The 12,277-nt window shown below is 41.5% G+C and overlaps 1 protein-coding gene across 2 annotated transcripts; it reads left to right on the forward strand.

Moving 5' to 3' along the window:
• The first annotated feature begins 5,402 nt into the window (after positions 1-5,402).
• Kcne2 (potassium voltage-gated channel subfamily E regulatory subunit 2) lies at positions 5,403-12,277 on the forward strand. 2 transcript variants are annotated; one of them, XM_023718720.1, is made up of 3 exons: positions 5,403-5,545; positions 9,432-9,544; positions 10,597-12,277. In XM_023718720.1, the coding sequence occupies exons 1-3, from the start codon at positions 5,455-5,457 to the stop codon at positions 10,975-10,977; spliced, it is 585 nt and encodes a 194-aa protein (XP_023574488.1). In that variant the 5' UTR covers positions 5,403-5,454; the 3' UTR covers positions 10,978-12,277. The 2 variants fall into 2 exon arrangements, with proteins under 2 accessions (XP_023574488.1, XP_023574489.1); XM_023718721.1 differs by lacking the exon at positions 9,432-9,544 and having other exon boundaries at positions 5,460-5,545.

Consider the following 12,277-nt stretch of genomic DNA (forward strand, 5'->3'; position numbering starts at 1 on the left):
GTAATTTGTACCTTTCTAGGAATCTATTTTGTCTGTGTCTTCTATTCTGTGAGAGTAAAGATTCTCAAAGTAGCTATTGATAATCTCCTGAATTTCCACTGGGTCTGTGGTAATTATACCCTCTTCATTCCTTATTGCTTGTATTTGAATTTTTTCTTTCCTCTTTTTGATGAGGTTAACTAAGGGCTTATCTATTTTATTTAATCTTTCAAAGAACCAGCTTTTTGTTTCATTAATTCTTTGAACTGTTTTCTTTGTCTCAATTGAAGTAATTTCTGCTCTAATCTTTATTATTTCCTCCCGTCTTTGGGCTCTGGGTTTGGATTGCTCTCCCTTTTCTAGTTTTTGGAGGTGCAGCATTAGGGTGTTTATTTGTTCCCATTCTGTTTTCCTAATGTGTGAGTTCGCAGCTATGAATTTTCCTCTGAGAACTGCTTCTATGAGTCCCATAAATTCCATTAAGTTGTGCTTGAATTTTCGTTGAATTGTAGATATTGTTGAATTTCTTGTTTAATGTCATCTGTGATCCAGTGGTTGCTGAGTAGGATGTTGTTTAATTTCCATGTATTTAGGGTTTTTTTGTCATTTATTTCCAGTTTCATTTCACTGTGGTCAGATAATATGCATGGGATAATTTCTATTTTCTTGCATATACTTTTTGCTCATAATTTCCTTATAAATCCAACCTATTCCATACCTCTCATGGGGAAAGATTTCATTCTATCATTGTCTTTTTCTCACCTGTCTTCCCACAGTGCTCATCCTATAAACCTAACTTCAATGCACAGCCAGCTCCTCCTTCCCCTTTCCCTTGTCGACCACATACTCTGAAACACTTCCAGTCCCACTTGCACCACACATGCTATTCCTGCACTGATGTGCCTCAGAGATCCCATGGCCTTTCCTTACATTTCCCAATACCCAATAGTCCCAAACATCAGAGAGAACTCAAGCCCATCATTGACCATCTCCTTACTCCTCTCCTTCAACATGGTCATGGTAAAATGACACATTCAGATCACAGACACCTTCTTGCTTCTACCCAGACCACCAGCCTCACCAAGTGTTGCCTGTACATGCCCATTCCAAAGCCTGATGTCATGGCCATCCCAGCCATACCCAACAATACACATTCTGTCCTCTTCCTAAAAAACCTTTAGCCATTGATTTCTTCCTTTTATAATTCCCCTTTTCCCACAATCTCACATATTCACCACACTTCCAGACAAGCAACACAAAACAGACACAAAGTTGTTTCTGTGTGGCACCTCAGTACATACAACTCCTTCTTCCTTCGGCTTGCTCCCCTTCTAGGGCCCCTCACAGGGCATGCTATTATGTTCATGGTAGCCCCCTGACTCATTTCCCTTATCCGCAATACTGTCACCAGTTTAACAACCCAAAATTTCTATCCAAATACTTCAATCAGATTACTCCTACAAGACCTTGCGCCAAGGAGATCTTCGATGAAGCCAACTCCTCACCCTGATCTCCACACTCATGGCCCATCGATGCTCCTGTTCAGCAGGAAGTAGCCAAATGATTTCTTTGCCCTTTTTCTATCAAATAGAGTCTGGGATGATAGGTCAAGACTCAAAGTTTCCCAGGCACCTTGAATTTGGCTTTAAATTGTAATACAGCTGTAATAGGAGTAAGTGGTGGAGAAAAGAGGATGTGGCCATCCACACAAATATCCTCTCCTGTGGTAAAGAGAAGCCAATAGATAGAAACTCAGTGGAAACTAACACAATTGAATGCATAGAAACTGGTAAGTTAGGATTCAAAGTTTCCCAGGCATGCTGCCCCAAACACTTTCTCTTGGTTTCCCAGGCACCCTGCCCCAAAATTCTCTCCCCCGTGACCCCACACAGAGCCAAATCCAAAACCACAGAACAGGTCCACCTGACTTTGATCTGGGTAAGCAATAACAAAACTCTCCTTTGTTAACATTAAAGGTCCCCCACAGACCAGGTAGCTACCAAGATTAGCTCTCTCTCAGCTGTTCCAGCCAGCAATCACCCTCCCTAAAAGATCCTATAAATTCTCCTGCCCCTTTATTCACTGCTGTTTTTGTCTGCTAGACAGCCAGCCTACTTGATGCCTCCAATAAATCTTCTACTTGCATCACAATACCTGGTCTGGTTGATTGGGTAGGTTTGTATCTAACAGAAACAGAGATCAGGAGAAGGGTTAGCAGAGGGGGATGGGAGAGATGAGAAATAACAAAGGAAACAAAGCCTGAGGTATGAGAAATAAACTTGACTTTTTTCAGATCTATGGCACAATGTAATAAATATAGTAATAATTAAATACTGCACAGTTTAATATTACTAAAAGAGTATATCTCAAAGAGTCTCAGCACAGAATGTCAAAAATATTTGAGGTAATGCATAGGTTAATTGGTTTGCTTTAATTATTCCACATTGTATGCAAAAATCAGAGCATCGCTGTCTTTCATAAATCTATACAATTATAATTTGTCGAGCTTTAATAAAAACAGAATCAACAGATATCCTAGTAGGGTTGATTGAAGTGAAGAGGCTCTAGTTGTGGGCATGTTGGCATAGCCCATCCTGTAATTCTAGTTACTTGGGAGAGTGAGGCAGGAGAATCATAAGTTTGAAACCAACCTGTGTAACTTAGATTTTTTTCTCAAAAATATTTTTTTTTAAAAAAAAGAGTGATTCCGGGGACGTATGGTAGAATTCTTGCCTAATATGCAGGAGTTCTTGGGTCCATCCGTGTATTGCGGGTTCTTATGTGCTGATTTTAAGATCCCAAAGAAAACTGTCCAACTTTCTGCTTCCTGCATTGTTTGTTGCTAATTGTCATGCCCCCTCTATAGGTCTGTTGTCTTGTTGATTTGTATCGGTCAAAATGCCCCAAGAACAGCCCTGGCAGCTTGAAAGACAGATTTGATTAGAAACAAAGCCTCCTACATATCTTCTGTTTTGAAAGACTTTTGGTTTTTGCTAGTGCTGAGTGTATGTCCAAATAACATTCAATTTTTAAATCTGAATGCAGTCTCACTCCCTGAGTTTCAAAAGTGTGTTCCATACCTGGACAGAAGAGCCCTGTAAAGTCATGGGATGCAATTTGATTTTCAAAGCGAACATTTGCTTTTATGTGCCTTGTTTTCTGGGAAGATTCCATTTCTTGGTGGAGGCGATGATGAATAGATCTACCGAGAGCCTGGCTCAGGTATCAAGCCGGAAGCTTGTCAGGGTGAAACACGGTGTAACCCTTTCCTTCATCTTCTTCCCCAGCCTCTAACTGACACGTGGGTGCAGTTGACACTCTGCTTCCACAACTATTATGGTTTAGATCTAAAATAAAATCCCCCTTAAGTCTCATGTAGCCAGAGATGTTATACAGCACTCATCAGTCATTTAATTCATTCATAAATTCATAGTTGAATGTGCTCTTAGGAAGTGGGGTGTAGTTAGAAAAGGCACACTGGGGTGGGACTGTGAAGGAAGTGTTCTTGTCGCCAGCTCCTTTATCTCTCTCTGCTTCCTGGCTTCCAAGAGAGGAAACCTTTCCTCTGCCACATCCCTCTGCCATGCCGTTTCTGTCTGGGAGCTGGGGGGCCACTGAATGGACACTCTGAGCTCACAAGCCAAAAACCTCTTCTCGTCAAGCTGCAGTTTACAGTACTTTGTCCCAGCATTGAGCACACTGACTGGCAACAGCATCTCATTTCAGACCCTCAACCTCATTTTTATGAACTGTGCTGCGAGATACGGGTAAGAGCTCTCTAAGAAGAGACCATGAGGGAGCTGCTCTCTACCTATGCTGGAAGATTATTTCCGGTGATCAAGGTTGGTCAAACTCTACCTGTCACTAGCATGTTCGTTTGCCCATTTTTCTTAAAAATAAGAGCTAAAGCTAATCCATTGTGTAGATCCATTGTCTCACTCAAAGCCAAGCCAGTGAGGTAGGGACACTTGACTATCTCCATCTTTAGATGGACAAACCACAGACCGGAGTCAGAAGGGCATTGGTTCACTTTTTTGGTGAGTTGTCAGAACTAAGCTCTCAGCCTCCATGAGAGACCACCTTCCAGTTCTTCCTTCGATTACGTAGGTGTGGATTGCTCACTACTTTGGTGTGGAATTCAAGAGTGCGGTTGGACAGAAAGGGCTGCCCAGGGACAGAGTGACTTCTTGTTGTTGCCTCTTCCTGCCAGCAGGTGGCACACCTACCCAGTGAAAGCCTGTCACGGTTCCACCGGTGTAGGGGCGGCTTCAACTCAATTGGGCTGTGGAACTGTTCCTTCCTGGCTGGATTTGCCTCATCTTGTTCAGTGCAAGCAAATCCCCAAGGACAGCGGTGTACTGAGAACTGGTGTACTGGTGTAAAGTTATAGGGCTCTCTGTCTTTCATTAGACACACCTAACACATATGCTGACTTGAAAATTATTTGTCAAGATTTTCTCAATTCTGCCACCTAGTGTGTTTCAAACCACATAATTCAGGGAATCATATAATAATAATAATAATAATAATAATAATAATAATAATAACCAACTGTAAAACAAATTTAACCTTACTTCTTTACAGCCACAAGTCACAGAGTAATGATTAGCCATGACTCTCAAGGGACTTTTTTGGCCCTTTGTGTATTGAATTCAAATCTTGGGTTCACTTTTGTGGCACCCTGACCTCTTGTTTGCTTGGTGTTTGGCTTCCTCAGATGTCAGGTCTGTGGTGCGCTGTACATTGGAATGTGACAATGACTGCATGGAATTAATACAATAAATGTGTGGAGAAGCCCCTAGCATGCGGTGAATACTCTAGTGACAATTTATACAAAACTGAACACTGCCCAATCTCAGGAATCTCACTTTGACAGAAAAGGATCTTTGGGTGGTTAAAGTTTGTCGAATTCTTTGTAAGTCTTCAAATAGCTTGTTGGACTCACTTCTGTCTCCCTGATATAGTACATCTACGACCAGTTTCTATTTTAAAAGACAATAATGTTGTCATAAAGTCACTTAGAAATTATCCTAGAAAGGGACACTTAAACATTTAGCTTATGGGTGAGCCCCAGATCAGTGGCACTTTGGAATTATGCTGGTCTTCTTCAGACCCACACAGACAATTTGGAGATAGCCAAGTGGATCTTATCTCTTTAGGATCCTGTTCTCTATGTACCTAGCAAGGCATGGTGAGAACACTAAGACTTTTCCTGGGAAGAGACCTCCACTGTCCCCTTAGTAGAGCTGGTGTGTTGGGGCCCAGAGAAGGAGCTTGTGCCACTCTGCCCCAAACCAGGCTCCACACAGGCACACCATGTGAAGCACGAAGGTTAATTCCTAGCTGCCAGCCAGTATTTAACTTTCCACATAAGATTAGATTAAACATTTGGGTTCACAAAAGCCTAGGATTGCGGACTGCAGTTAGCAAGGGCTTAGCTGGTCACAAGCTGAGGTGCTCAACAGGCTGAGATTTATGTACAGTCCTGAAGAGCTCACTGCGCCAGTAGGAAGGTTCAGAGCAGGCTGGCTTTGCAGAGGAATTTCATACCACTCACACACTGAAGGTATGTTTTGTTATAAATTCTTTATTTTGGGGGGAATTGACAAAGCAATCTATTTTCAGAAAATGTGAAAGGAGCGATTTTCCTGCTATAAGACCTGGCCTGACTGCCCATCCTACCACCTATTTTCCCTTCATCTTTTTTTCCTGTCCTTCTTTCCTTCCTTCTTTCCTTGCTTCCTTCTTTTTCTTCTTTCTTCAGTAATTGGCTGTGGGTGAAGATTTTGGAAGTTTTTGTTTTAAATTGGTAACTCAAGGTAAATGTAGGTGATCATATATTTTCTATTCTTGATATAAAAATAAAATATTTTGCTGCCACTTGAAGGCTCTGTTGAAGCCCATAATCCATCTTCTTTTAAAAGAGAATCACACATGTAGGAGTTGAATGAGCACCCCTTTCCCTGCAGTGTCCAGACTGTCCTTGTCTCCAGTCAGGGACAGGGAGCTGGAATCAAGATCATTCTGTAACCTGGAGACAGGGCATAACTAACTGATGTTTACAACCCCAACCATGGCTGTGGCATTTTATCTCTTACCCAGCTGAGCTGACCAGTCTAGGCAATGGAAACAAGCAGTTATTGGAATGCTAGGCCATCATGGGGGCTGAGCGCTGGTCTGCGTGATTTGGGTTCAAGTCCAGGCACTGTGGCCAACGTCAGAGCCCTGAAATTTTGAAAGTGGTTTAAGATCTCTGGGCTATGCTTACGAAACTGTAAGTGCGCCTCAAGAATCTCCATGAGGTGCCCTGTGCCGTGACTCAGCAAGAGCCATTTATGGAAATGTTCCCCTTAAGTTGAATCACATGAAATTGCCAATATTTGACCATTTTAACCTACATCAGTAGAAATTTCCTATAGTTAAAAAAGAACATTCATAATAGTTTTGGTATTACTAACCACCACTGTGTGGTGTGTATGGTAGGATAAGTCTACACACTAAAAATGGTTAGTATCTATCAGTCCAGTAGTTATCCTGGCAATCACAAGTTTCAATCAACCCTTGTATCATTTGTGTATGTTTTGGCATAGTGTCTATCAATGAAATTGCTTTCACAAACTGTGATCTGGATTTTTCCTGTAGTCCAGGCATGGACGGTGGGCTTCCCAGCCAAACCACATCTCACACATCAGTTTTAAAAGGTAAATCTGCTTGGCCATACTTTTTTAGCCTGGACAGGCTAAAGTAGTTAGTAGTTAATCCCAAAGGCCCTGTGAAGCACTGGGATTAAGTCTGAATCAAGAGTACTCCTAACCTGCTTAGCAGTGGGCTTGTGTCTCTGTTAGAAGAACTTGACAAATAATCAGCCCCACTGGCCTCTCCCCCACTGAGGGCTGGTGAGCATTGTCCTGACTCCAAACCCAAATAAATTCAAAAGTGATTTTTGCTGAGCCCTTGTGGACTGAATTCAAGTCTGGGTTTCACATCTGTGGTAACCTGAGCTCTCAGGCCCTCTCTGCCTGGATTCCTCAGATGTCAGGTTTGTAGTGTGCCACATTGGGCTGTGCCACTACTGCATGGAACTAATGTACCACATGTGGAGAAGACCTTGGCACACCACAAATACTCATTGGTGAAAGCTCATAAAGCCCTACTTTGTAACTTCAGGGAACTCACAATGAAGTCTCTCATCTCAAAGTTGTATTGTTAAAGAGAATTTTGGAAGAGTAATAAAGAGCCCAGGAGAACCCTGAAATTCAACGTAGAGCTTCCTATATGCATTTGTGCATTTTCCTGGGAAAAATAAACTCACATAACTTTATTTTACTTTCAAGGAATTTCTGGCACGTAAAGTACACACCCTCAAATGAGTCGAGAATTGCCATTCTGGTAGTTTCCCATTGAATTCCACAGAGAGAGGAGCAGCCATTCTTTTACTCATTCATTCCCCAGCTATTTGGTAAAGATCCATTGGGTAGAGTCCTGGGATTCAGAGATAAATGAAAGTGTTCTGGCCCTGTGGCAGGTCAAGTGGTCAAGTGGTCAAGTCATGATTCGGTTCACATTGTCCCCCAACATCAGCCTCCTCCCCCATAAAATGGGAGCAGCAGTTCTGATCTTGAAGAGCGCTTTTTCTGCACGTGTCTCATTAATAAACACACAAGAAGTGGGTAATTTATTTTTTAAAAATGATAGTGTGCAAAAGACACATAGAAATAGTCTCCGGTAGATCTAGGCAGGTCTGGGGAGTTCTAGGGAGAAAGTGATGACTCTCCTGAGATTTGAAAACCATAGTGCAAAACCCACTGTATTTCCTGGAGTCAGCAAGAACAAGGGCATTTCTATCTCCTTCTCCTATGCTGGGCAACCTGGGAATAAACACACAGAAGATCAAGATGAGTTGATGGTTCTTCTCTGTCCTTATAGCCCCATCTCCTCCTCAGTGCTTACTTAAAGTGACTCATTCCCATTTTAGCTCTGAAATCTGAAGGCTTCTCTTGGGATATGGGTCCTGCATATCCTTGCTGAACATCAAAACACACCTCAGCTATGCTGCAGTCCTACAAAGAAGTCAAGCACTTTCCTTGATTGCTCACATGTGGTGAAGAGCTGATGGGATACTTTGATGAAAATGTCACAGAAAGATGATAATGAACATGGTCTTTCCTGTTGCCTTTCCCTTGTAACAATGAGGCTTTCACTTCTTTTGCTTAAAGAAGTAATTGATGCAAACAGTCCTTGGAGACACAGGCTGAAGACCTCTTATCTGAAATGACTGGAACCTGAAGTGTTTCAAATTTCCATTTTTAAAAATAAATTTGAATATTTGCATATACACAATGAAGTATCTTGGTGGTGGGCTCCAAGATTAAACACAAAATTCTCACTTCCTTGTATACATAGCCTGAAGGGAGTGGCATCAAATATTACTAGTGCATTTGGATCTCTGATATAGCTCAGGAGGTTAGGTGTGAAATTTTCTACTTGTGGGCATCATGTTGGTGATTAGCAAGTTCCAAAGTTGGGAGAATTTCAGACCTCAGATTGTAGCACTATGGATGCCCAGCTTGAACTGGGGAGATGGAGTAGACAGAGGAGTTCAGGTCAGTCAGTAGCTTGTAGATCTCTACCCTTTGGGGATCCAGACACAAGAGCAGGGTCTCACTGCCTGGTGCATCAGTAGAGGTTCAGTAACCAATGCACCTGGAGCAATTCTACTCTTGACAGTGCCTCTGAAAGAAATGGGTCTAACTCTCAGCCTAAATAGGACCCTCTTCTTCCCCAACTCAGTTTTTCCTCCTCACCCAGTTGCTCAAGACCTTCCCACACATGGAGTCTCCCCAATCCCACCCCAAGCATCTTTCTTCATCCTACCATGAGCCCTTTACTTCGGAAACTGAGCTCTACTGGCTTTTTAGTTGTTTCTATGCTCTACTCATTTTCCTACTTTGGCTTCCTCAAAGGAAACTGAATTCTCTTTAGAGTAATGGCAGAGAAAATAGACAAGGCATCAAAGCCACATTATTCTTTATTGGATGAAGCCATCGAGAAAGATTGGAGGGGGGAAACAAAAGAAAAGGGCTCATGTGTGAAATAATCCTGCCTCATGGTGTTTTCAGCAAGACCCTGTCTCCAAAGAAAAAAATTAAAAATGCTGGAAATGTAGCTCAGAGTAAAGGTATTGAATTGTCTCAATGCTCAGTACCACAAAAGAAGGGCATGGGGAACATATCTCCATTCCGTTGCTTGGAAAATGTGTTTGGTGTGTGTGTACTTTACATTGATCTTATCTGTTTGCTAAGTTTTCTTCCAACCTACTGATGAAGAAAGGAAAGGAAAGGATCTTGGGGGCTATTCGAAATGTCAGGCAGAGAAAAATATCTCCAGGAAAATTTGGGAAGATGTGATCTGTGGAATAAATACCTGGAAGTTTATTTTTGCTTATTTCCCAGATAGGCTGATCTCAAAGGACACAAGCTCAAGAGAGGTGAAAATTAAGAGGGGACCAAAACATCAAAGAGTAGCAGGTGGGAGAGAAAGGATCTTTCCAGCAGAAAGAATCCAGGTAGAGTGGAGACAATGTGCGAATGCCCGGAGGAAGGAAGCTTGCTGAGTTGGAGGAAGAAGTCAATTCTGTCTGAACTGTTACAAGCAAGGGGGAATTGGAGAAATGGGTCAAGAGCCAGCTCAAGCCAGGCTAGGTAAATCCTGTTAAGGAATTAGATCTTATTTTAAGAACAACAGAGATGATTGCACCATGTCAACAGCAAGGGAAAGGTGTGATCTTACTTTCCTCTTGAAAACAGCCATTGCTGGGGAACAGAGAGAACTACAAGGAGGTGCTTTTGAGAAGATCTGCATTACGTTGTCTTGCATCTCCCAGGTGAGAGATGTTGATGGTTGGGTGGGGATGGAGAGGAGAGATGGGTTTGAGAAATACAGATGATTTCTCTGGATCAATTTCCTAAAGTATGTCTTTAGACTATGGCTGCATATGTACCTCCGTAAGATAGTTGTGAAAAACAGCTGCCCAGACCTATGAGTTGAAACAAACTGGAAAAGGCCAATGCCTCTTGCAATCTTGCACCTTGGTGTTGTCTGAATCCCCACAATTCATAAATGAGTCACTGCTTTGTTCGACTGATTTCGTTGAAAACTTGTTCTGGATGCAGCATTGTGCTTGCTGTGGGGAGGTTACCGATCTTTTTAAGAACAAAAGTAATGCAAGATTACTGATGAAAATTTGGAACATAAGAAAAGCCTGAAGAACAAAAAGTACATACTTGTGAGTATATCACCATTAACACTTCGATCTATCTAAAAGATCTGCCAGTCTTTTCTCCATTTGCATACATATTTATGAATAAATATATATGTGCATACAAAAATATGTAATTTTATGTCTTCCTTTAAAATTTGCTGACATGATCATGCATGCAAAAAGTGAGTAAAACGTACCTGATCAATTTAAAGACAACAAAATATGCAGTCTATCGCCAGCCAGGGTGAAAAGAAATATTACCATTCCTGCTTCCTCTCCCTTCTCCAGGGAGCCAAATTTGCAAAAAGGATGTTTTCTTAATCTCATTCATCTATTTGTTATTTGCACTTCCACAGGAAGAAAATATGATTACTTTATCCAATGTGACACAGACCCTGGAAGATGTCTTCAAAAGGATTTTCATTACGTATATGGACAACTGGCGAAGGAATGAGACTATGGAGCAAGCGGCTCTCCAAGCCACAGTGGATGCGGAGAACTTCTACTACGTCATCTTGTACCTCATGGTGATGATCGGAATGTTCTCTTTCATTGTTGTAGCTATCCTGGTGAGCACAGTGAAATCCAAGCGACGGGAACATTCCCACGATCCCTACCACCAATACATCGTGGAGGATTGGCAGGAAAAGTACAAAAGTCAAGTTTTGCATCTGGAGGAATCAAAGGCCACCATCCATGTGAACCCTGGTGCTACAGGGTTTCAAATGTCTCCTTGATTAGGGAGAGAGGTATGGCGCTGAGACCCGACATCCAGGTGCTGTGAGATGCCCACAGGTTGCACAAATCCACTGTCACTGCCTAGAAGACAGTAAGTTCCTCCTTGCTCTCCATTGAGAATTTTCACAAACATTATGTGGCTGGCCAGCTGAGACAGATGACATTTCAATTGTAGTGATTTATATTTGCTTATTGGAGGGACATTTTGTGCTGAAGACCTCTTTTATTTTCTATGCAATGTAAATGCCATTTAAATCAATGTCAGTAGTGGAAATAAAAGCAAATTTAAAGCAAAGGGCCTGGGCTGTGGCGGTGGAAAGAGAAAGGACAGATTCACAAATCACTGAACCTTCTTTCTCATGAAACATTAGCTTGGATGTGACAAATTCAATTTGTAAATACTCAGATGTATTTTTCAGAAGCTGAGGTTCAAAATTTATTACTTGCTCACTGGATTGACACTGAAATGTTTCTTATTAATTTATGAGCACAGTCTGATGTGATGAATGAACAGAACCACAAGGTTACATTTATTGTTTCCCTGGTATTTAACTTACTTGGAGATTTGAAGATAGAAAAAAACATTGCAAAGGGCAAATAATCCATAGCAGCAAAGTCAAATATTTAAGAAACAACTGGTGTGACAGAAACATATTTGAAACTATCGTTTAAACTTTTGTAGAAAATTAACCTGTAAAGTTCTCATTATTTAAGAAAAATCGTACAAAGTTATGGCATGGATCTATAAAAACTCATTCTTTTCATTTAACTGCATTTTATTTACACTTATTTTCCTTTATGTTTGAAGAGACTAAAGTTACAGAAAGTGTCTAAATTGCTGATGTCTGTTGAAAAGCTAGACAGAAACTGCTATTTTGTAGCATGGTAGAGGGCGGGGAGCCAGGGAGATGTGGGCCAAAAGATGCAAAATTTCAGTTAGATAGGAGAAATTAACTCTAGAGATCTACAGTGTAGTACAGTATGGTATACAGTATGGTAACCATAGTAACAGTGTATTGTACTCTTGAAAATTGCTAAGAGTATGCTGGGTGTGGTGATGGAAGCCTGTAAATCCAGAATTTGGGAGGTTGAGGCAGGAGGTTTGCCACAAGTATGAAGCCAGACTGGGATACAGGATAAGTTCAACATCACCCTAAACTATATAGCAAGATCCTGTCTTAAAAACAAACAGCAAAGAGTGGTTGTGAAGTGTTCCCCCCCCCAAAATGGTAACTACAGTGTACTTGTGGTATGGCAATGCCTGTGTTAATTAGCTAGATTTAGACATTCCACAATGTA

Source organism: Octodon degus, unplaced genomic scaffold (genome assembly GCF_000260255.1).
Source record: "Octodon degus isolate 3935 unplaced genomic scaffold, OctDeg1.0 scaffold00061, whole genome shotgun sequence".
NCBI classification, from domain to species: Eukaryota; Metazoa; Chordata; class Mammalia; order Rodentia; family Octodontidae; genus Octodon; species Octodon degus.

Bases quoted from the DNA above. Each gene is read 5' to 3' on its own strand.
- Kcne2 (XM_023718720.1), top strand. From the start codon at position 5,455: ATGTACAGTCCTGAAGAGCTCACTGCGCCAGTAGGAAGGTTCAGAGCA. The intron at 5,546-9,431 runs GTATGTTTTGTT...CTTATTTCCCAG, and splicing joins ATACCACTCACACACTGAAG to ATAGGCTGATCTCAAAGGAC. The intron at 9,545-10,596 runs GTAGAGTGGAGA...GCACTTCCACAG, and splicing joins TTCCAGCAGAAAGAATCCAG to GAAGAAAATATGATTACTTT.